Source organism: Mugil cephalus, chromosome 7 (assembly GCF_022458985.1).
Source record: "Mugil cephalus isolate CIBA_MC_2020 chromosome 7, CIBA_Mcephalus_1.1, whole genome shotgun sequence".
In the NCBI taxonomy this organism is placed as follows: domain Eukaryota; kingdom Metazoa; phylum Chordata; class Actinopteri; order Mugiliformes; family Mugilidae; genus Mugil; species Mugil cephalus.
This window is the reverse complement of record NC_061776.1, coordinates 11270324-11294387: the sequence shown is the minus strand read 5'-3', so window position 1 is coordinate 11294387 and position 24064 is coordinate 11270324. Positions and strand designations below refer to the sequence as shown.

The 24064-nt window shown below is 40.9% G+C and overlaps 4 protein-coding genes and 1 long non-coding RNA gene across 5 annotated transcripts; 3 read left to right on the top strand and 2 right to left on the bottom strand.

Moving 5' to 3' along the window:
* Positions 1-1671: 1671 nt before the first annotated feature.
* On the top strand, positions 1672-3016 carry LOC125011236 (apolipoprotein D-like). The gene is made up of 4 exons (XM_047590344.1): positions 1672-1805; positions 1913-2034; positions 2461-2546; positions 2641-3016. The coding sequence occupies exons 1-4, from the start codon at positions 1686-1688 to the stop codon at positions 2895-2897; spliced, it is 585 nt and encodes a 194-aa protein (XP_047446300.1). The 5' UTR covers positions 1672-1685; the 3' UTR covers positions 2898-3016.
* Positions 3017-4363: 1347 nt separating this feature from the next.
* Positions 4364-4899, bottom strand: LOC125011239. The gene is made up of 2 exons (XR_007113148.1): positions 4762-4899; positions 4364-4658 (listed from the first exon to the last, which is right to left on the bottom strand). It is a non-coding gene; the product is annotated as an uncharacterized LOC125011239 (long non-coding RNA).
* Positions 4900-6054: 1155 nt separating this feature from the next.
* On the top strand, positions 6055-7605 carry LOC125011237 (apolipoprotein D-like). Its single transcript, XM_047590345.1, has 5 exons — positions 6055-6174; positions 6260-6393; positions 6501-6622; positions 7050-7135; positions 7230-7605. The coding sequence occupies exons 2-5, from the start codon at positions 6274-6276 to the stop codon at positions 7484-7486; spliced, it is 585 nt and encodes a 194-aa protein (XP_047446301.1). The 5' UTR covers positions 6055-6174; positions 6260-6273; the 3' UTR covers positions 7487-7605.
* A 1363-nt stretch (positions 7606-8968) lies between these two features.
* Positions 8969-10321, bottom strand: LOC125011238 (apolipoprotein D-like). The gene is made up of 4 exons (XM_047590346.1): positions 10150-10321; positions 9908-10029; positions 9738-9820; positions 8969-9263 (listed from the first exon to the last, which is right to left on the bottom strand). Exons 1-4 carry the CDS (start codon positions 10267-10269, stop codon positions 9022-9024), a joined length of 567 nt encoding a protein of 188 aa, XP_047446302.1. The 5' UTR covers positions 10270-10321; the 3' UTR covers positions 8969-9021.
* A 6222-nt stretch (positions 10322-16543) lies between these two features.
* Positions 16544-23900, top strand: samd7 (sterile alpha motif domain containing 7). Its single transcript, XM_047589692.1, has 9 exons — positions 16544-16840; positions 20191-20320; positions 20604-20727; positions 20958-21082; positions 21483-21564; positions 21674-22347; positions 22449-22564; positions 22655-22765; positions 23189-23900. Exons 2-9 carry the CDS (start codon positions 20218-20220, stop codon positions 23423-23425), a joined length of 1572 nt encoding a protein of 523 aa, XP_047445648.1. The 5' UTR covers positions 16544-16840; positions 20191-20217; the 3' UTR covers positions 23426-23900.
* The last annotated feature ends 164 nt before the right edge of the window (positions 23901-24064 follow it).

Below are 24064 nucleotides of genomic sequence, written 5' to 3'. Positions count from 1 at the left end.
GACAAAGGGTCATAATGCAACAACCGTTCAGTTTCTGTATTTAAATATATATGATTTCTATGTTCACGTGTATATTTATTTCTTGTATTGTTTTTCATATCATATATTAGAAATTATGTTTTCTTTTTATTGGTATTATCGTAGACGTTCCTGAGTTGTCAAATAACTTTATTTGCAATCTTCCTGAATTCCTATGACTAAAATTAATTTCAGTTGCTTTATACGGATGTTGGCACATTTCTCAATGTTAAAGGCGGAAAAATAGCTCCTCACGTGAATGGGTAAATACTTTCCTTTATTTTTTAAACGTTTTTGCACTTCTTCTGGATAAATTAATTGGATCTTACACGCACTTATAATCTCAATAATGGACTAACTAAAGCCACAGCAACACCCGAGTCACAACATAAGAGACTCTTATTTTGAAAGAAATTAGTAAATTAGAATAGAATTGTATTGCGGGCGAGGCTTGATCAATAATAGTAATAATAAATAGTAGTATCTAATCAGTTCAGTTAGATACTTTTGAACCTGTGTTCATTCATGAAACGAGTAAAACTTATTTTCTCCACAACTGGTGAATGTTATCAGCACACTGAGAGAGGGGGAGTGTTTGGTTAAGCTGATACAGCATGTAGTGATCCCTCAGTTAAGATAACAACCTTTACTATCATCGTTGTGGTCGATCGTTGTGAGAATGTGTCACATTGGAAGGTCAGAGGTCGTTGCTCAGGGGGAAACGTCACCTTGTTTTGGTTATGGATACAGATTACACGTTAACTGAGCTGGATTAAACAGTTTTAGAAGATGAATTAAGTTTCACATTTCACAAACTAATTAATGCCGACATCTATGTTTTGGTTAATTTATTTATTTTTCATGGTAGTTTTGGGTCCTCCATAGACAGAATTGACACACACAATTGACACACACCAGACGCTAGCTGTAGCTATGTAATTAGCATAAACCGAGCTCACAATGTCATTTTTTTAACCGTAAAGATTATAAAGAAAAGATATCAGCAATTATTATTCCTGCAATATTTCTTGTATTTATAATAATATATTAATTATGTACCAAAATTGCTGACATCTGTGGTCATATTTGTGTAATATTCGTGTGTCATTGAGTGTAAATAAGCAGTTACTTGTCTCAAAGTCAAACAAACCTAAGGGGAAATGTGGTTCCTTAAGTCTGCAAACCTTTTTTTTAAAAATAAATGTTTGTCTTCAGTTCACAGTCTTTTTTGCCTGAATTCTGTCTACCGGAGCACTCAGCCATATTTAGATACGTTCTTGTCATTTTTGCATTTACCTTCACGGCTTCGCTGAGATCAATGGACTGAGGTAAATGAATTAGATGCTTTCAGGTTACATCACTAAGCTGCCATTGGTGATACTCGTCGTCACATTGTGTTTTTATTTGAACAGGTGCGCCCTCTCCCTCTCTCTCTCTCTCTCTCTTTCTCCACGTCTTCGTCACACAGAGGAAGGAGGGGCTCAGGAATGTGATCAGTGAGGAAGCTGCAGGTGTCTGGGTCTTTAAAAGAGCGCCAGAGGTCCACAGAGGTAGCCCATTACTTACAGGTGAGCATCCCGACTCTTTCCATCCATGTCTCCTTCTCTTTCTTTCCCTCTCAGTAAACTCTGTTGTCTGTTCTGTTCTTGGTAGGTCGGTGTGAGAAGATGAAGGCCGTCCAGGTGATCTCCTTGACTCTGCTGTGTGTGCTCTCCGCCAGCGCTCAGGTCCTGAAGTTCGGCAGATGTCCCAAACCTGATGTTCAGGCGAACTTTGATGTTACCAGGGTGAATTCTAAACTCCTTAACATTTGTCTCTTTATTTGTTTTGCATACTTACAGAGTTATCTGCCAGTAAGGTTTTGTTTCTTAATTTTCTTGTGCTTCCTCTGTAGTACGTTGGTAAGTGGTATGAGATAAAGAAGCTGCCAACGACCTTCCAGAAAGGCGAGTGCGGCACTGCCACCTACAGCCTGAAGAGCCCTGGAGTCATTAGGGTCCTGAACAGTGAGATGCTGTGAGTAGACCACGCCACGTAGAAATGTCATATCTGTCATGTCTAGTATGTCTTTGGAAGGTGAGAGGAAGCCAGTGATTAGCATTGTTGTCTCACTGCATGAAAGGTTGTGGTTCACATCTATCTAGGGTCTAACTGTGAGGATATTTACATGTTCTCTTTGAGTAAATGTCTTTTAATTCTCAGAATTTGTGTCTGAATCTACAAAGCACTGAGAGAGAAGTCCTTTCATATATGAATGTCTGTTGGTGTTGGTTAGTGCAGCCATGTCGTGCACATTTTTTGCACCTCTCATGAATCGGGAATTGAATGTTCTCGACTAAATGTCCACACAGGGTCACTTACCGACTGTTTAAAAATTCACTAATTCAAGATTAGACCCTGAGTGAAAGGAGCTGTATTATTTATTTATTTTCCTTTGTTCAGTGATGATGGAACCATTAGTTCCATTGTCGGCTCCGCCAAGGTCAAGGACCCAGCTGAGCCTGCCAAGCTGCAGGTTTCCTTTAACAGTAAGGACGTTTGAGTCTTTTCAAATGAATTCATTCGAGTTCAGCCACTAATATTTTCCCAAATCGTTCACCCTTCATCTCGTCTCTCCTGCAGACTCTCCCCCTGGTCCCTACTGGGTTCTGTCCAGCGACTACGAGGGTCACTCTCTGGTCTACAGCTGCACAGAATTCGGCCTCTTCCACAAAGAGCTGTCCTGGATCCAGAGCAGAGAGCCCACCCTGCCCGAGGAGACCGTCAAGGAGCTGGAGAGCATCCTGACCTCTGTTGGAGTCAATGTGGAGAAGATGGTCCCCACCAACCAGGACGAGGCTTACTGCAGCCCCATGCACCAGTACACGGCGACATACTGAAAAGTTCAGAATAAAGAAACTGCTGTGGCTACGTGGACGATACAGTGATAACTTGTAAAAATGTCCTGGTGTATTTTGGAACATAAACAGACTGATTAAAGAAGCGTTTGTGAGAGTTATTTGTTGATCATAATCTTTATACAAACGTGTTTTCCGTTTTCTTTCTGGCTTAATTTTAGTGTACAGTATTTCAAGTCAAATTATAAGATCATGATAATAAATTGTCCTAGATTAAATAAATTAAGTAAGAAATTAAAACAAACAGAACAGACTGAGGCAGACGTTTCTACAAGATCCTTTTTAAATTTACACTTTAAAGGATGTTACATGAGTCTGTGAGGCTCGCATCCTTTAGAAATAAGCTCTAAAGCACAACCCTCGGCCTTCGGTGGTTTTGATCTTGCAGGGACAGCCAGAGGAGATTGGCTGGACGATCTGAGGCTGCACTCTGGCTCAAAGCGCTTCAGCTGTATAGGAGGAACCATGAAACTCCATGCTTTAAATGTCAGTAAAATGTCACTGGGTACCAGTCAGTAAGATGACTGAGAGATCTGGTCAGTCTGGATGCAACGGTTATTATTAAACAAGAGAAACTGCATTAAACAAGGCCGCTTGTCTAGGTGGGGGTACATCCTGGACAGGTCATCACAGGGCTAACACAGAGAGACAAACAACCGTTCACACTCACTTTTATGCCTACGGCCAATTTAGGATCATCAGTCAACTTAACTAGCATGTCTTTGGAGGGGGAGAGAAGGCCAGAGCACCCGGAGAAAACCCACACACAAAAAAAACATATTTAACATGTCTTCTTCATGCTCCAGCTTCTTTCCACAGTCCACTGTACATTTGATAACAGTAATTCTGTAGTGATCTCTCGTGGGGAAATTCTTTCTCTGCATTTAACCCGTGTGCCGCCCACGGTGCCGTTTGGGAGTTTGGAACTTTCTCGAGGTATCTCAGCCAAGGACAGAAAAGAAAAAAACAAAATCAAGCTTCATTAACCATAGTTTGCAGTCTGAAGTTCATAAAACAGAAAGATACAACAATAAAATGACAGTGTCGGCATTTTATTAGTTGCACAACTACTAACTGCTGAAAGACTAAGAGCTAATCCAGACTAACGCAGTAGTCCTTAAAGTGGTGCTGAATCAACAGCACGGCCATTTTAAAAGTATCTAATTGGGCTTCTTAGACTTAGACAGACTTTAATGATCCACAGGGGAAATTAATTGGTCATAGTAGCTTAATTGTTACATTTTACAGTATTAATCATATGCAAATTATATATAAAAAAAAATAAATATGGGTATTGCTCATATTTACTGATACTATACTTATACTATACTATATTTCATACTTGAATATTAACCTAAAAACCAGTGCAACCTCTTGGACATTTGATGTTATTGTTGGTCCATTTACTCAAACCACCACAGAGACTTTAAAGGACTAAAACATGCACGTTGGTTTCAAGCATTTAAGTTTATTGCGTCGAGACATTCAGTGAAAACGGTGTTTACTCGCTCATGGTCTTGCAATAAGCCGCATCCTGGTTTGTGGTGAGCAGCTTGTCCACTCTGACTCCGATGTAGGACAGGGTGCTGTGCAGCTCTTCGATCGTCTCATCGGGGAGGCTGGGCTCTCTGCTCAGGATCCAGGCGAACTCCAGATGGATCAGCCCCAGGTCAGTGCAGCTGTAGACCAGCGCGTAGTTGTCATAGTCGGCGGACAGGACCCAATATGGGGCAGGAGGAGAGTCTGAAAGTATGAAGAGGAAAAAACATGTTGAAGGTTTCACATTTTGCTTTTATTTACATATCATATCAGGTATTCATATAATATATCAGTGTGAGACACCCACTGAAGCTCCAGAGCTTTTAGGAGGCACCCAGGCACAAATATAAATAACATACATAACAATAGTACAAGTACATTATAAATCCACCAAGATACCAACTTCATCACCCTTGTCAAACTTCCCACTCTCCCACAGTCCATTCCACACACACACTGATCCACTATAACACTCAAACAAACATTCATGCACACATGCCGCCCATTAGAATAGAATTGTATTGCGGGCGAGGTTTGATCAATAATAGTGATAATAAATAGTAGTATCTAATCAGTTCAGTTAGATACTATTGAACCTGTATTCATTCATGAAATGAGTAAAATTTATTTTCCCCACAACTGGTGAATGTTATCACCACACTGAGAGAGGGGGAGTGTTTGGTTAAGCTGATACAGCATGTAGTGATCCCTCAGCTAAGATAACAACCTTTACTATCATCGTTGTGGTCGATCGTTGTGAGAATGTGTCACATTGGAAGGTCAGAGGTCATTTCTCAGGGGGAAACCTCACCTTGTTTTGGTTATGGATACAGATTACACGTTAACTGAGCTGGATTAAACATTTTTAGAACATGAATTGAGTTTAATTCGTATTTCAACTTGTCACATTTCACAAACTAATTAATGCCGACATTTATGTTTTGGTTAATTTATTTATTTTTTATGGTAGTTTTTGGTCCCCCATAGACAAAACTGACACTTGCTGGTTTAACAGGTGGTTGTGTGTAGTTTAATGATCTTCAGAAGCAACGTTAGTTAACCGGTCTAACCAGACGCTAGCTGTAGCTATGTAATTAGCATAAACTGAGCTCACAATGTCATTTTTTAACCGTAAAGATTATAAAGAAAAGATATCAGCAATTATTATTCCTGCAATATTTCTTGTATTTATAATAATATATTAATTATGTACCAAAATTGCTGACATCTGTGGTCATATTTGTGTAATATTCGTGTGTCATTGAGTGTAAATAAGCAGTTACTTGTCTCAAAGTCAAACAAACCTAAGGGGAAATGTGGTTCCTTAAGTCTGCAAACCTTTTTTTTTTAAATAAATGTTTGTCTTCAGTTCACAGTCTTTTTTGCCTGAATTCTGTCTACCGGAGCACTCAGCCATATTTAGATACGTTCTTGTCATTTTTGCATTTACCTTCACGGCTTCGCTGAGATCAATGGACTGAGGTAAATGAATTAGATGCTTTCAGGTTACATCACTAAGCTGCCATTGGTGATACTCGTCGTCACATTGTGTTTTTATTTGAACAGGTGCGCCCTCTCCCTCTCTCTCTCTCTCTCTTTCTCCACGTCTTCGTCACACAGAGGAAGGAGGGGCTCAGGAATGTGATCAGTGAGGAAGCTGCAGGTGTCTGGGTCTTTAAAAGAGCGCCAGAGGTCCAAAGAGGTAGCCTATTACTTACAGGTGAGCATCCCGACTCTTTCCATCCATGTCTCCTTCTCTTTCTTTCCCTGTCAGTAAACTCTGTTGTCTGTTCTGTTCTTGGTAGATCAGTGTGAGAAGATGAAGGCCGTCCAGGTGATCTCCTTGACTCTGCTGTGTGTGCTCTCCGCCAGCGCTCAGGTCCTGAAGTTCGGCAGATGTCCCAAACCTGACGTTCAGGCGAACTTTGATGTTACCAGGGTGAATTCTTAACTCCTTAACATTTGTCTCTTTATTTGTTTTGCATACTTACAGAGTTATCTGCCAGTAAGGTTTTGTTTCTTAATTTTCTTGTGCTTCCTCTGTAGTACGTTGGTAAGTGGTATGAGATAAAGAAGCTGCCAACAACCTTCCAGAAAGGCGAGTGCGGCACTGCCACCTACAGCCTGAAGAGCCCTGGAGTCATTAGGGTCCTGAACAGTGAGCTGCTGTGAGTAGACCATGCCACGTAGAAATGTCATATCTGTCATGTCTAGCATGTCTTTGGAAAGTGAGAGGAAGCCAGTAGTTAGCATTGTTGTCTCACTGCATGAAAGGTTGTGGTTCACATCTATCTAGGGTCTAACTGTGAGGATATTTACATGTTCTCTTTGAGTAAATGTCTTTTAATTCTCAGAATTTGTGTCTAAATCTACAAAGCACTGAGAGAGAAGTCCTTTCATATATGAATGTCTGTTGGTGTTGGTTAGTGCAGCCATGTCGTGCACATTTTTTGCACCTCTCATGAATCAGGAATTGAATGTTCTCGACTAAATGTCCACACAGGGTCACTCACGCGACTGCTTAAAAATTCACTAATTCAAGATTAGACCCTGAGTGAAAGGAGCTGTATTATTTATTTATTTTCCTTTGTTCAGCGATGATGGAACCATTAATTCCATCGTCGGCTCCGCCAAGGTCAAGGACCCAGCTGAGCCTGCCAAGCTGCAGGTTTCCTTTAACAGTAAGGACGTTTGAGTCTTTTCAAATGAATTCATTCGAGTTCAGCCCCTAATATTTTCCCGCATCATTCACCCTTCCACTCGTCTCTCCTGCAGACTCTCCCCCTGGTCCTTATTGGGTTCTGTCCAGCGACTACGAGGGTCACTCTCTGGTCTACGGCTGCACAGACTTCGGCCTCTTCCACATGGAGCTGTCCTGGATCCTGAGCAGAGAGCCCACCCTGCCCGAGGAGACCGTCGAGGAGCTGGAGAGCATCCTGACCTCTGTTGGAGTCAATGTGGAGAAGATGGTCCCCACCAACCAGGACGAGGCTTACTGCAGCCCCATGCACCAGTACACGGCGACATACTGAAAAGCTCAGAATAAAGACACTGCTGTGGCTAAGTGGATGATACAGTATTAACTTGTAAAAATGTCCTGGTGTATTTTGGAACATAAACAGACTGATTAAAGAAGCGTTTGTGAGAGTTATTTGTTGATCATAATCTTTATACAAACGTGTTTTCCGTTTTCTTTCTGGCTTAAGTTTAGTGTACAGTATTTCAAGTCAAATTATAAGATCATGATAATAAATTGTCCTAGATTAAATATATTAAGTAAGAAATTAAAACAAACAGAACAGACTGAGGCAGACGTTTCTACAAGATCCTTTTTAAATTTACACTTTAAAGGATGTTACATGAGTCTGCGAGGCTCACATCTTTTAGAAAGAAGCTCTAAAGCACAACCCTCGGCCTTCGCTAGTTTTGATCTTGCAGGGACAGCCAGAGGAGATTGGCTGGACGATCTGAGGCTGCACTCTGGCTCAAAGCGCTTCAGCTGTATAGGAGGAACCATGAAACTCCATGCTTTAAATGTCAGTAAAATGTTACTGGGTACCAGTCAGTAGGATGATTCAAAGATCTGGTCAGTCTGGATGCAACGGTTATTATTAAACAAGAGAAACTGCATTAAACAAAACCTCTTGTCCTATCCCAGATATCACTGAGTGAGAGGTGGGGGTACATCCTGGACAGGTCATCACAGGACTAACACAGAGAGACAAACAACCATTCACACTCACTTCTACGCCTACGGCCAATTTAGGGAATTATCAGTCAACTTAACTACCATTTCTTTGGAGGGTGAGAGAAGGCCAGAGTACCTGGAGAAAACCCACACAAAAAAAACATATTTAACATGTCTTCTTCATGCTCCAGCTTCTTTCCACAGTCCACAGTACATTTGAAATCAGTAATTCTGTAGTGATCTCTCGTGGGGAAATTCTTTCTCTGCATTTAACCTGTGTGCTGCCCACGGTGCCGTTTGGGAGTTTGGAGCTTTCTTGAGGTATCTCAGCCAAGGACAGAAAGAAAAAAAGAAATCAAGCTTCATTAACCATTGTTTGAAGTCTGAAGTTCACAAAACAGAAAGATACAACAATAAAATGACAGTGTCTGCATTTTATTAGTTGCACAACTACTAACTGCTGAAAGACTAAGAGCTAATCCAGACTAACGCAGTAGTCCTTAAAGTGGTGCTGAATCAACAGCACGGCCATTTTAAAAGTGTCTAATTGGGCTTCTTAGACTTGGACAGACTTTAATGATCCACAAGGGAAATTAATTGGTCATAGTAGCTTAATTGTTACATTTTACAGTATTAATCATATGCAAATTACTCAGAAAAAAACTATGGGTATTGCTCATATTTGCTGATACTATACTAATACTATACTATATATCATACTTGAATATCGACCTAAAAACGAGTGTAACCTCTTGGACATTTGATGATATTGTTGGTCCGTTTACTCAAACCACCACAGAGACTTTAAAGGACTAAAACACGCACGTTGGTTTCAAGCATTTAAGTTTATTGCCTCGAGACATTCAGTGAAAACGGTGTTTACTCGCTCATGGTCCTGCAATAAGCCGCATCCTGGTTTGTGGTGAGCAGCTTGTCCACTCTGACTCCGATGGAGGACAGGGTGCTGTGCAGCTCTTCGATCGTCTCCTCGGGGAGGCTGGGCTCTCTGCTCAGGATCCAGGCGAACTCCAGATGGATCAGTCCCAGGTCAGTGCAGCTGTAGACCAGCGCGTAGTTGTCATAGTCGGTGGACAGGACCCAATATGGGGCAGGGGGAGAGTCTGAAAGTATGAAGAGGGAAAAAACATGTTGAAGGTTTCACATTGCACCCATTTTGCTTTTATTTACACATCGTATCACGTATTCATATAATATATCAGTTTAAGACATCCACTGAAGCTCCAGAGCTTTTTGGAGGCGCCCAGGCACAGATATAAATAACATACATAACAATAGTACAAATACACTATAAATCCACCAAGATACCAACTTATCACCCTTGTCAAACTTCCCACTCTCCCACAGTCCATTCCACACACACTGATCCACTATAACACTCAAACAAACATTCATGCACACATGCCGCCCACTCCCACCTCCAAACGGACAAGATTCCCTCATTATTTCACGTTTGAGCGTATTTTAACAGCAGATGCCTCGTTAGTCTTTTTTTTTTTTTTTTTTTTACATGTTTGTGTGTTTGTGTTGAACTAATAATCTTTGTTAAAAAAAACAAAAAAATAAATGATCCATACTCTCAAAGAAGGAGACAAGCAGCTTGGCAGGCTCAGATGAACTCTTGGCGGAGCCGGTAAGGGCGTTAATGGTCCCGTCATCTCTAAAAAGTAAGAAGTTAAAACATTCTTGTTTATTTACTTCGTCCAGCGATCGAATGACAAAAGAGATGTAGAGGGAGGGGACTCACAGCAGCTCCCTGTTGAGGACACCAATGACTCCAGGGCTCTTCAGGCTGTAGGTGGCAGTGCTGCACTCGCCCTTCTGGAAAGTGTGCGGCAGCCTCTGTATTTCATACCACCTACCGAGATACTGCAGATGAAACCCAATAAGTTGCGTTTAATGCCGGTGAAGACACACTGAAACTTAAGAAGGTGGATTAAAATTCCGCCGTGGTTTCTCCTGGCGCGCTGTGGACAGCTCGATATTCACCTTCGCGGCATCAAAGTCGCTCTGGACAGCAGGCCTGGGGCATCTTCCAGGCATGATGACCTGAGCGTTGGCCGCCAGAAGGGACAGCAGAGTGAGCGAAAACACCTGGATGGCATTCATTTTTCTCCACACCCTGTTAGGAACAAAAAGATCTTTCCGTAGTTATTTACAACATCAACAAAAGTCATCAGTTATAAATTTGCAAGAAGAGATGAAACAGGATTGAGTCACGGCGCTTTTACCTGTTTAACTGAGTAGCATTTCAGAGTGGGGATGGGTTTTTTTTATAGGCCTGTCAGACAGTGACAGCAGTTCACAGCCCCTCCTACCTATTTGCAGTCACGGTTATTTTGAGAGAGCTGTGTGAGATTTTTGGCACCTGTTAGCATTCATATATGGTATATGAACACATAAAAGGATGTGATCGCCTGGTGTGTGTAAAAGATTGCTGTTTTCAGTAGTTTTTCAGTAGTATTTTGAGGATATATTATATATGTTCTCACATATTTTACTGGTTTGTAATGTGTTTGTTATACAAATGTTATTTTCGTAATGTTTTCTTTATGTGGAGGATGTTGTTCTATACATTGTCAGTTTCTCTTGTCTGTTGTTATTCACTGTATTAAAAATACATCAAACAAGTTAATTATTTTAAAACATGGTTACAACATGAGGAAGTTGAAAGGATGAAAGGATGAGGATGCCGGCAATCCATATTTTCCATATGATATAACAGCCAAATAGCATTTTATGCATCATTATATAAACTGGTGATCCAAAGACCAAAGCTTTCCACTTACAAGGCTGTAAGTACCATAAGAGGGGGCTTTAAGTTGCAAGACCAGAGGCTAACAGTGTAATTACTGTATTTATAGAATGAAATCACAGTGTATGATAATTTATAATAATTTATTACTGACTAAATACCGACTCTTTCTGTCTCATTTGATTAAGCCTGCTCGGCACTAGTGTATTAGCATTCCGACGTTAGCATTTATGCTACATATCTAATATATTACGATGATATTCCCATTAGACTTAGCCTTATTTTTTATTTACAGCTAACAGACGTAAGTTAGCATGCTAACATGCTACCGCCTAATAAACTGCAGGGATCCCTCAGGAAAACAGGTAAAAGTTCAAAATGTTTCTTTATATTTAGAATATGGGTCCAAGAAGAGGCAAACATACACAAAGAAATTGAATTACATGCATGAGTAGCTGACATTTTCAGAAATTACTGTATGGTATATGGTTAATATAACATAATTTAGTCATGTATTTTTATGTAGCCATGGTACTGAGTTAGTATACAGAATGTTTATTGGGATCTTTTCCCACTGGTGCTTCGTACGTTAGCTTTGTCGTTAGCTTGCTAAGATTGCTAACTGTTAGCTTCAGTGATAACCAGCAGTTGCTTAGCAACACTATCCTCACGATTTACGATTCCATTTGAAGGCAGCATAACAAATTTCCGGCAAATGACTTGTGGAAACCGGGAATATGTTAAAGAGATGGGATAAATTTCATCTCATTTCATCTCTCTATTCGTTTCTTCGTTTTGTTATTTTCTTTACAGGAAAATCAGGAAACGTTTTTCAGCAGGGATTCTTGAGCATTCTTCAGCACCACAGACAGAGAAGGTCACAGGGTAAAACATTATTCTTTTATTGATGCAAAAGACTACCTGCAAACCTATTAAAATGAGATGTATTCCCTTGACAAGAGAAAGCCTTTAATAAATAGGAATTGCCTTCACTCACTGGACTGCAATTTAATTCTTTGTGTTCGGCGTTCATGATTAAATTCATGTTCAGTCTCTGCTCAGCAAGTCTTCAAACTAAGTGTTATTTAAGGGATTCCTGATCCCGAAGAATCCTGCCACGGTGTCAAGATTTCCACCGGGCATAAAAGAGGTAATGCTTCCAATTTAGTGGGATTACAGCTTTGGGGACAGTCGTGTCTTGATGAGGAGGAATACAGGAAAGGCGCGTGATCCGGACACCAGATTGTTGCTGTAATTAGAAGATGAAATAGCGTCCGGCTCTGTGCTGACCCAGTGAATTTATAGCCGGGCCTGTTTCTCGACGTTAAACCTGTTCTGATCCCATCACCTCTCTGTGACTGGGTGCAAGCAACACGGTGAGAAATCCCTCATAAAAAGCTTACACCTAGGAGATTCCTAAATTAGAGGTTTAGATGCCCTAATGCTCTCTTCTCTTAATTCCTAAGTCCTTGATTAGGGGTTTCTTCTTTTTTTTTCAGTCAAGAAACACGCTTCTGCTGTAACACAAGTTAATAAAAAGGATGAATAATACTATAATATCATTAGAAGTATTACGAGTACAGTACGTCTGTTTCTGAATTTATTTTGGAGCCATAAAATATCCAACCTTAAAAATGTTGGTTTGTGGTTTTTATGTGAACAAATTGATGTCAAAGCAAAACCTTGCTTAATATTCTTCTGTCCTTTGTAAAGTCCTGCATATATGCTACGGGTACAAATGAAAGGTTTACAGCATGTTATGAAATAAAAAAAGAAAATATAAACCTTTTGGTTAAAATGTACTGTAAGAGGTCGTTTTAAACTTAAACCCAATAAATAGAGCATTTTCAAATCTTTTAATGGATCAAAATAATAAAATAAATAAAAATGTCAATATTCATAAGTTTAAATTTTGCATTTAAAATATTGCTTAAGGAACTTATGTGTGTTAGTATGAAGTACTAAAAACGTGGCTTGTTTTTTAGTGCTCAATGTTTGGCTTATAGCCTGTATAATATGTATAATATACAAAGAAAATAGGGTAACACTTTCTATGAAGGTTGTATGTATAATGCCCTATGAATACACTCATAATGTTTTATAAGGTGTCTATAAAGCATTATAATGGTCATTATTACCATCTATACATATTCACAAGTCGTTATAACCAACTTCATGATGCATTATGACAACTGGTTACGAATGATTATAATTTTAATCTGAATAGTGCATTATAAATATGTCAATATCTGCCTAGTCACTTGTTAGTTTTATAATGCATCATAACTACTTTGCTTTGCTAAATGTGCATAGTGATGCATAATGAGTTTTGACTTCGCCTAAAGTGCTTTATATCTGTAGTTATAAGTATATGTAATAAAGTTATAATAATTCTATGCATCTCCCTACAGCACACTGTTATAAACAGCTATGCAATATCATAAGTGCTATTTGTCAGCGCTAAGTAAAGTGACAAGAATATGACACTATTATTAACAGATATAAGTTACTATGAGTAATTAAAAGGTGCAATGAACTAAGTCCTGAGTCTGGCATCTTTACCCCATATGCACAGTGTTAATATCATAGGTGTTATTTGTCAGCTTTAGGTAAATTAGAGCAAATGAAATGCCTGGACAGTAAAGACAAAAGAAATGCATTTAGTTCACTTTATTTTCATTTAAACCAACACACATAATCAGAATGATTATCAACGCTCTGAGCACATTACACAAACACGTGAAACAGGCCACAAATGTGGCATGGCGTGGTCCTAGAGATGTGGCCCTTAAAAGTGCCTTTGGGTTGGTGAGGTGATTCAGGGTCAGAGGTCAGGAGATGGTTTGACAGCAACTACAAGAAGAACAGAGGCAAATCTTTAGTGCTCTAGCTGGGTTTGTTTTTATGCAGAAAGGTTTGAATGAAAACACATAAGCAGATCACGTTTTTTGTTTAAAGCAGCCTAATGAGACATTATGTTACCGCATATCATGCAGGCAGCGCAGATTACCCGTAGGTGGCTTAAGCTAGCTACACGAAAGTTACCAGACACGGCTAGTTTTAACTCACAAATTAGATCGTTTTCATATTCTTGCATTTAATGATTGAAACCATTCGAAATCATTGCTTTAATATGTAAACGATGTGCTTCATGTAAGCAAAGTAAGGCATTAGCTCACAAAACACTAGCAGGACAGAGACACATCCTACCTGTCCTGGGGAGGACTCAGCGGAGAAAGGAAAGAAAAGCCGCTTTACGACTAGTACATACAGTCAATGCTTTACGACAGTGGGAGGAGCTGGGGACGGAGGTGGGTGGGTAGGGTCAGAGGTCAGGGGTCATGGACTAAGGAATGACACTTCTACAATAATAATAATATAAATAAAAACGATATCAAAATAATATCTGACGGCATTCAATAAATGCTTATGATGCATTATAAAACTAACAAGTGAATAGGCAGATATTGACATATTTATAATGCACTATTCAGATTAAAATTATAATCATTCGTAACCAGTTGTCATAATGCATCATGAAGTTGGTTATAACGACTTGTGAATATGTATAGATGGTAATAATGACCATTATAATGCTTTATAGACACCTTATAAAACATTATGAGTGCATTCATAGGGCATTATAAATACAACCTTCATAGAAAGTGTTACCGAAAATAGCAATAACCAAAGGAAATCAGCAATGAATCCTGATATTTTAATACTACTTAACTTGATCATGTCCAGACAGTTGCTAATTAATGCTAATGAAATCACGTCAACATCAGTTGATTTAAAAACTTCTTGTCTGTACTGTTGTGCAGAACTTCCTTGGTTTTTCGTGTACAAAAAAGTAAATGTATGAAGTTTCTACACAATAAAGTTGAAGTGATACAATATACTTTATATATTAGTTGTAAATATTAATAGGAAGTTATAATCCTTTTTTTATTAAGACTTTTAGGCTTCCGTACAGCAGCTACAAAACAACAGAGTCAGAGTTTATCTACCATCATGTGTGACATTTAGAAAAAAAAATTGTTGTGAATGTGACTCTACTTACATACAAGTAATCCTATTGGCTTCCCAAGCAGAAAATGATTGGGCTATGACTCAACAGACCCACACAAACACACACATCCAGCAGCAGGAAAAAAAAAAACATCAATGAGACATCACAGTGGAGTCTAAATGGATCCATCCTGCCTCCTGTCAAAGGCACAGTGCCCTTCCTTAAGTGGTGCAGCGAGTGGTTCCTGCACCTATGGAGTCTAAACATCATTTGGATGCCACTGAGCATTATCGCTAAGTCTTCATGTAAGAAAGCAACCAAATACAACTTTATGCAGCACAGCCTGGCTCCCGTTTCCTCCGGTTCCCAGAAGAAATCAATCCCAGCTCTATTTTTTTTTGTTTGACCTGAAACAGAATGAATGATTCATGAAAACATGAGTGGTAAAAATGCAGGTAAAGCTAAGCAAATACACTGTTTTTCAGCAGCTAAACAATATATAAAGCACGTTTCTTTCAATTTTACATTTGACAGGAACACAGCAGCAAGTCCCCTTCATGTGATTAACGCTTTGGCTGGCATTGTAACCACACGGTCTTTTTTGTAGTAGTAGTAGTAGTAGTAGTAGTAGTAGTAGTAGTAGAAGACAATAAAAGGCTTAATTTCTCAATTTGTACCTGTTTTCTATCCACTGATAACCAGTAAGTTTATAAGATAGACAAATTTGCCCATTCTATAATGATATGTCAAAATACTCAGCTTGTAGTGCATGCTGCTAATATGGATTTAAAATGAATGATATTTAATCGTAATTAATCATATATTTGTGGAAGTCAAGGGTACAATTTGTGTATTTCTCTGCTAACTGACTGAATAAAGGAATACAAAATAGAACATTTTATTGAGCTGATTTGTCCATATTTCTATCTACATTCAAGCTTCTTGTCCCACAACCTGATGATGTGTTTACTGAGTTCGCACATAACAAAACAGCCGTTTACTGAACAGTTTGCTCAGCTCCCCAGGGGCTCCATGCTTTCTTGCAGACTGTTGAGACCCTCCAGATTATGTCTGCTGTTTAGTAAAATTTCCTGCCAGCCCACCGACTGAGCTCACCTAGCTGGCCACCGTGGAATTAAGGAAAACATCACTGAAAGAAGTGCAGGGCCCATGTGCCGTAAGCGGTTGGTGAGCACAAACTGTCAGATTAAGAGGTCTGAGAGGATGATCCGTCCAACATTTAGTCGGATTTCTGGCAAATTACCACCAAGCGTGTTTGGGTCAACTCTTCGGCACCCTGGGGAGCGCGGTACCTCTGACACCCAAACTAGACATGTGAGGAAGAAAAAACAAGACGGATCTGCAGGATTTCTAAAGTCTACAGCCAGGACTGTGCAGTTTCTCTGCATGTGGCCGCAGAGCAGTCAGGCGGGGTTGACCATTTTGCTGCTGGAAAAGGAAGCTAAGCATTTGGGTGTCTTAACCATGGCCTAAAGTGCTAACAAGGGATTAGTGAGGTAAACGTTGAAAGAGGTTTAGCACTCCACGCTTAGTACCAGTTCTGCTTCAGTAATTACACATCAGTTGCAAGGTGCAACAAGCAGTTGGACGGGAGATCACAGTGATGTCAGGACAGGGAGGGCTTACCACAGGAGATAAGGCCAGCTAATGGAGATGAAATGAATCGGTATTTAAAAGGTCTTTTTTAGTTAAGGCAGTTAGCTGGCAGCAGACTGCACTCCAACCAGTTGGCTGGTTAGTGGGAGGCCGTTTTAGTTGGAAGTGAAAGAGGGACAGAAGAGAGACCAGTCCTTTCAGCTCCCCAGAGGCTTTTTGGTTACATTTTTGTTGTTGTTGTATTTTTTTTTAACCTGAATTAGGACAAGGCTCTGCTTACGGGTGTCAAATTGAAGGTAAGTCAATGAAACAATCATCTTTCAGTGTTTCTTTTAATTTTTCCTGTGCTTCTCCCTGTGTCTGACTTGTTGCACTTGCATTTTAAATCAAATCAAATCTGCATTATCTGCAGCAACAATGGTGCCCATTAACTGTTTCATTTTTGATTAAATTTTAGATTAACAAGCTTTTAGATCAAAGGAAAATGTGAGAAACGTGCACCGCAATTAACTGAAAGTGCAAAATGTTTACATGGTAAACCTTAATTTGAGTAGTGTGAGCAGTGAACTCTATAAAAGGCTACTAATGCCTCAGTCAGTGATTAAACTAAAGGCCAATGCGATTACAGGAGTATCGTGAAATCCATCTAATTGACCTACTAATTAACTCAAGTTCTGCAAATGACAGTTTCGTGAAGTGAAGTGAAGTGAAAATGCTGCTAAAATACATTTGATACAGTTTTTTCTTTTTCAGCTGCAAATATTTATGCAATTTTATTTTTTCACGTTATGCTTTGTATTCATAATTGCGGTCAGCATTTTGTGATGTGAGCGTATGACTACGAGTAATTCTCAAATGAACACTACCTGCAGTTCGCCCCTTACTGTACAAGTCTCATGAAATCTAATCTGCCTCATGCAAATGACAGAATATGCATGGCTTTAGCCCGGGTGTGTTGTGCGAAGGGGATTAGGAAAGGCTAGACAATACTTCTGTCTTGTCTGATATGACCTCCTCAGGGCCCCATCTAAGTTGTCAGCAATTTTTCCCTTTAATTCATTCTTGTAATGAGATTAACCAGGCAACAGAAAATCCAAGGAGACCAATCCCCGGATTTGGCAGCTGCGGTGCGGCCTCTGCTCGTTAACAAATATGACAGGAGCTCTCCTAGTTCACCTTTTGCCGAACAGTTTCACTCACAAAAATGTCAGAACTGCTCAAGATTCACATATGAGGCTTTTTAAACCGCCAGCTGCGAACTGTGTGAGGTTTGAACATGTGTCACAGCAGCATCTCCGGGTCTGAGGCTGCACTTAAGAGACTAAACATTATCAAAGTGTTTGGTGTTTTGAAAAGGCGTTACGAAGGATCCCTTCAAAAAAGTGATGTTTGCACCGTTGAGGTGTTAAAATTGCATTCAGTGCACTGATCCGCTAATGCTGTAAATGATAAAATGACTCTGAAGGTATTTCCAGAATTCTGACAGTCTTTTTTAAACCGTCTGGATGATGCACAATAAATACAGTTCAGAATAATATCCAAGGATTTCCCAGAGATATGCAGGAATTCAAAGTGGTCTTAGCACAAGTTGATCTTCAGTTAGAAATGTGACCGTCTGAGTAAAACTGACTCACTTTAAGGCTGTTGAATTAAACAAGCTAAATGAACTGAACCGACATTATAAAATGCTGCAATAGGACTAAATTTTACAAAAAGAACCATCGCATGCGTCATTTCCAGCAAAAAATAAAAAAAATACAGAAAGAAAACTGAATATTTTTCCTGCACACTTGTATTTTCACATGCATGTAAGTGTTTTCACTGAGGATTCTTTAAGTAGCTGTAAGTGGTTTAATCAACCTTCTGCGTTGGTCAAAGATCGCTGGGCATCTATTGAAAAGTAGATGATTGCACCTCTGCGATTTAAATGTAATAGCACTAGAAACTACTTTCTAGTGCGCTACTTTCTGCAAATACTTTCCAATGCAATTTCAGATTCACGGGGTTCAAACTTTGCTTGACATCCTGACTGATTTACCACAGAGATTTATTCATGAACTGTTCAACCACTCAAATTTCAAGGCTTAAAAAAAAAAAAAAAAAAGTTGTTTACTGTATCGAGTACAGTTTGAATGTGTAAATCGGTAACACCCAGCTAAAAGTATGTAAATGCGATAACACACTGCACAAAGGCCCGAGGCCTGGAGCTTAGTGCCCACTTGGGAATTAGAAGGACGTAAATTTTGAAATACGTTTTTTTTCTCGTTTGCTGATGTTAGCTGTTGTGACATTGGCAGAGAAGTAAGCAGAGGGTGTGTTTGTCGGCGCCACATAGCTCCACATAAACCGATTGCATCCACCAGATTTATCCCCAAGGTGTTTTTAGGACATCCTGGAAGCTAATGGAGGCTAATAGGCTTAGCACTTAGGGTGTATTGTCCGGGATGCTTACAGGCAAGGTTTGCTGAGGGTAAAACTCTAAACGTGCGGATTACCTCCAACACATCCCTTTAAAGTGCTGTATAGCCAGGACTTAGCTAATAGGATCCTGGGGGTAGCAGGGGCCTGGGAAGGTGGGGATGGGGGGTTGGACTTGCCAGCGGGGCGGACTGCAGGCAGGTCAGCAGATGTAGGCAGCAGACTGTTGCAGGGCTAACAGGAGGATTACAGCCCTCAGATTAGATGGGCTTCGGAGGGAACTAGAAGGACTGCGGATAATGCACAAGGCCTCGGGGCAAATCTTATGGCAGCATTTGCCTGGGGGAGGGGACGGCGGAAATAGAACCGAGCACGCGTGAACTCTTCACAAATGTCCTTTATTCTGACAGAAATATCAATCAATTTTAATCAGCACGAGCTAAAATCATGCAGAGTGGCGGCTGGTGAAGATCTGTGCGATGGGCATTAATATTCATGCTTTCAGATGAATGTGGCACGCTCGCCCTGGATTAACAGAACTGGATTATCATGCTGTCGTTTACAGTATCATATTTTGTAATGGGATTTCTGCACTGTAGAAGGCTAATTGGAGGTGTCCTAAATCGATTGTGTGTCTGTACACAAGCTGCTGGCTCAGCCAAGAACAATGTGGGCACGTGGTGTGAGCGTGCAAGTGTGTGTCCCTTTGTGGCAATACCAAGTATCCCAAAAGACGAAGGTTAAATCATTTCCATTCAGGGGCTAATTTTGCAGGTGCTCGCAGATGGTTAGGATTTACAGGTGCAGGATTATTGTGCATCACGGTGAGGTTTGGGGGTTATGGGAAAGGTGAAAATAAAGGTTAGAGGTTATGGTTTGTGATGTGCATGAATGGATCACACACAAGTGTCCCTAAGAAGATATTGCATCAGTTAGAAATGTGAGGTTCACCATTTGGCATGTGACATTTTATGCATTTTATGCAAGAACTTTACCATGCACACTGAGCTAATTACATGCTCCTTTAATGTCAAGTAAGTGCTGCACTCTAGTGGCAGTGAGAGGGAATTACAAAAAAATACGCAGCGTGTCAAGTTTTCAATATACCGGTTATATTTAAACTCTAAATATAACATCACACGCTTTTCCAAGTAGCCCGTATCTCCACTGGTGTGTCAAATTACATTTTTCACTTCATATAAATCCAGTCCTTGGTTTCTATTAACAGTATTCACGTGGACGTCAAAGGCGTGTCATGACCCCACGGGAGCAGCTGAGGAAGATGACGGCACTGGGAGAGCAGGGGACCTTGGATGAGAAGCACTGGTACCGACTGGTCAACGGCATGTCGGCTGGAGGTGAGACCAGAGGATGCTGAGTGATAGAAACTGTGGCGGGAATCCAAGAAAACGTAAAAATAAACAAATGTAATGCCCACATTGAATGGGTTTGGTCCAAATCTGGAGCCTTAGATGGGTTAAACTAACTTTGTGACCTTACACCGGGCCATGAATTGATTTCTGTGGACGACTCCAGTGGTGCTCCAGCCTTAGCAGTCAGTGCATGTTCCAGCTGGTTCTGGCTAAAGTGGCCTCCAGGTGACCTGTGGTTCTTTTTTTTTTCTTCTCTCTCCTCTTGCAGAGCTCAGGCAGAGGCAGGAGCTGATAATGAGGAACCAGATGGCCATGGCTCCACAGATCCTCGCGCAGGGGCAGCAGAGGTTACAGGGAGTCCACACACAGTTCGACCCTCGCTTCATGGAGAGGTCTGTACCTGAATCCACATTCAGAACTGAAAACAATAGCTCTGGAAGTAGCAGTGGAAAGTCTGATGCTAATATGTTACTTTTGCACAATTGGCATATTTAAGGCCAGAATCTACTTTGGTCATCAGCTTCCCAGAAAATATTAAAATGAGTAATTTAATCTAATTTTATAATATTAGATTATGTGTTTGTGAACGTCCAGTGAATTATCTTAACTTTTCTCTTGCCAGGGAGTTGGTTCCCCCCTCTGAGATGGTAGCTGCTGATGGCAGGCAGATGCACATGGGACCTCACCTTGGTCCACCTTTACCCCCTCACGCCAATGTCATGTCTGGAAGAGGCTTACCTGGCCCAGGTGAGCATGCCCCTAGAGTAGAGGTCTTCAATGTTTTTCAGCCCAAGGACCCCCCCAAACTGACCCGAAACTGACACCAAACTACTGTTCTATGTTAAACTCGGCCTTGTGCTATTTATAAATATACATCATTATCATTTTGCATTCAGTATTAAGCTGTCCCTTATCCCTAATGTGTATCTAAAGAAATTTAAATTTGTGGGGGAAAATTTAAAGAAAATATATGAAAAATGTCTAATCAACCAAAGATTATGACCCCCCTGAGGTGCCTCCTCGGACCCCTAAGGGGTAACGAGCCCCCTGTTGAAGACTTGTGCCCTAGAGAATTCCCAGAAAGGATTCAATAGCTAAACAGTACAAGGATCAGCATTAACAGCATGTCTCTCTTTCTCTTTCTTAGCTGGCTATGGCTTCTTGCCCTCAGAGCCCATGGAAACAGTTGCCCGTCGACAGGAGCTCATTCACAAGCAAAATATAGCCAGGTAATTAGCTGTTACGGACTATGACAAGCATCACACAAAAACATTCCATCCACATTGCATCAGATTAAAAAATATATATACATATTTAAAATATTTGTGTCCTTTTCAGGATGGAGATGAACGCCATCCTGCACCAGAAGGAGCTGGAGAACGCTCACCAGAAAGGACTGATGGGAATTGAGAATCCTTTGTCGTACCCTTCCAACCCCATGGTGTTCAGAGGTCGCCAGCGCATGCCGGACGGCCACGACGTCTTTGTCCACAGACCCACCCTGGACGAACTGCACTCCAACAGTATACTCATGTCCGCCAGCCCTTACCCGCCAATCAGCACTCTGCACAGAGAGAGGGGACGCAGGGCCGGCAGGAGGCCAACCACCCACAAGAGCGCAGAGAGCCACGTGTCCAACCTGAAGGGCCAAACCGAAGATAAAAGTGTAGAGCAGAGCCCAGGGGCCACATCGGGGGAGGAGAAGGAGGAACCGAAGGGGGACATTGGGGAGGAGTGTGTTCCCACTAAGGCGCACCATCAAAACAAAATAGACTCTGACCACGCCGCGGGAAGCAGGAAGAACTTCAAAGAGGGGGAGCCCGGCCTTCGTAAAGCCTGCGTGAACAGTCAAGATGGATGTTCAGATGTGGCCAACAACGGTGGAAATGAAAAAGACATATCCAGCCAGTGTTCAGCTTTCCAGGAGAAATTCATGTATCCTTCCGCCGGTGGAGCCCTCGCAGGGATGCCTTACATGTTCCCAGTCCCTGGAAACGGTTTTCTTCCACCTGGTGAGTTTGGGGAGTACATTATGAAAGTTAACAACGGCAACCAAAACCGTGAAATCGCTCTGTTGGATTTGAATTAACTCGCATGCACTGATGTTTTCAAGGTCCTCCAAATCTCTTTCTGAACGGCGAGGAGGTGCCTGAGGACATAAGGAAGTGGACGGTGAATGATGTTTACAACTTCGTCAACAGTATACCCACGTGTGCAGAGTACGCTCAGGTGGGTGGCTCTTTTCTTTCCGTGCTTGACTCCTCCACAGTCGTTCTTGTGCGTCTTCACTGTGTTAAACGTGAGATGATTTCTCTCCAGACATTCAAGGACCACATGATTGACGGAGAGACGCTGCCTCTCCTCTCAGAGGAGCATCTACTGGACACTCTGGGGCTCAAGCTGGGGCCCGCCCTCAAGATCCGCTCACAGGTACAGAAACACAAAACTGAAAATTTATATTAACGTGATGGGAGAGCGACCTTTAGGGTAATATGAATGAGATAGTTTGGCTTAAATAAAAGGGATAATGGATTATTATGTAAATCTTTACCTGTAGTCTTTGTTTACTCCACACATTTTCCTCTCCTCAAGCCTGTGGCCACTGAATATATTATATCAATTCAGTTATAAAAGGAAAATTTCAGTTGTGTTTAAAAGTAATAAAATAAACAATAGTTGTGAGGTGTTTAGGGTTTCTAGTGAGTCAGCCATTTAATGTTGAAAAGGAAAGCTGTGTCATGCACACTTCAGTGTTTCCTCTTGTCTCTGCCAAATTTCCTTTAGACTCTGACGCAACAACCCACAACACTGTAGATGTCTAAACGTCTGTCTGCTCTCTTCACTCCTCCCCAGGTGTCCAGACGTCTGGGCAGCATGTTGTACATGATGAACTTACCGCTGTCTGCCGCCACCCTGCAGGCCACGCCGGAGAAGCCCGGGCACCGCTCGTCAGAGATCGGCTCCCCCGTCAACTGCAACAGCGAGGAGATGATGGCGAGTCCCAGAGATCCCGATGTCCTCAAATCCACCGAGCACCTCAATGAAGCAGAGAACAATTCGCCTCCGTCTGCCAGCAGCGAGACGGCCTGAACATGTGGACTAAACTAACCAAACCCAGTCTGCACCTGCTGCACCTACTGCCGTTGAACTGCTGCTGCCACTCTAGTGGATTTCTTTTTATACTGCATTGAAGATACTTTTTTACTATAACATAGATGTCTGCAAAACCTTTGCGTTTTACACATATGTACATATTTTTTTTAATGACAGTGACATGAAAATGGTGTGAATCTTGAATCATGAGATGCTAAGAAAGTCCTACATTTTTCTTATTCCTCCTTCTTTTCATTACAGACTTTAGTCTCTGTCTAACTAGCTCTCTGAATTTTATTTTAAGCTGCTATGTGTCATTTCTCCTGTAGGCTGGAAAAAAAGCATCAAAGCACCATCAAAATCTTACTAGAAATATTTTATAAATATGAAATATTTATGTATTTTGCATTTGAACGTTTAATACTTTTTTTGCATCTGTTGGATTGTAAATAAAGTGTTTTTCTATATAGGAACCAGCTGTACTGTACTGTGTGTTTTTTTTTTTTTATCATGATAAAGGATAAATAGGATTAAGATTTTTTTTAGCCTTCATGGATGAGATATCATGTCCCCAGGGCTAAGAAAAATGCTAAGAAAGAGTTTTCTACTGACAACCAAGAAACAAAATCAACAATT

Bases quoted from the DNA above. Each gene is read 5' to 3' on its own strand.
- LOC125011238 (XM_047590346.1), bottom strand. From the start codon at position 10,269: ATGAATGCCATCCAGGTGTTTTCGCTCACTCTGCTGTCCCTTCTGGCG. The intron at 10,030-10,149 runs GTGAATATCGAG...TTTCATCTGCAG, and splicing joins GCGACTTTGATGCCGCGAAG to TATCTCGGTAGGTGGTATGA. The intron at 9,821-9,907 runs GTGAGTCCCCTC...CTTACTTTTTAG, and splicing joins GTCCTCAACAGGGAGCTGCT to AGATGACGGGACCATTAACG.
- LOC125011236 (XM_047590344.1), top strand. From the start codon at position 1,686: ATGAAGGCCGTCCAGGTGATCTCCTTGACTCTGCTGTGTGTGCTCTCC. The intron at 1,806-1,912 runs GTGAATTCTAAA...CTTCCTCTGTAG, and splicing joins CGAACTTTGATGTTACCAGG to TACGTTGGTAAGTGGTATGA. The intron at 2,547-2,640 runs GTAAGGACGTTT...TCTCTCCTGCAG, and splicing joins GCTGCAGGTTTCCTTTAACA to ACTCTCCCCCTGGTCCCTAC.
- LOC125011237 (XM_047590345.1), top strand. From the start codon at position 6,274: ATGAAGGCCGTCCAGGTGATCTCCTTGACTCTGCTGTGTGTGCTCTCC. The intron at 6,623-7,049 runs GTGAGTAGACCA...TCCTTTGTTCAG, and splicing joins GTCCTGAACAGTGAGCTGCT to CGATGATGGAACCATTAATT. The intron at 7,136-7,229 runs GTAAGGACGTTT...TCTCTCCTGCAG, and splicing joins GCTGCAGGTTTCCTTTAACA to ACTCTCCCCCTGGTCCTTAT.
- samd7 (XM_047589692.1), top strand. From the start codon at position 20,218: ATGACCCCACGGGAGCAGCTGAGGAAGATGACGGCACTGGGAGAGCAG. The intron at 20,321-20,603 runs GTGAGACCAGAG...CTCCTCTTGCAG, and splicing joins CAACGGCATGTCGGCTGGAG to AGCTCAGGCAGAGGCAGGAG. The intron at 22,348-22,448 runs GTGAGTTTGGGG...GATGTTTTCAAG, and splicing joins AAACGGTTTTCTTCCACCTG to GTCCTCCAAATCTCTTTCTG.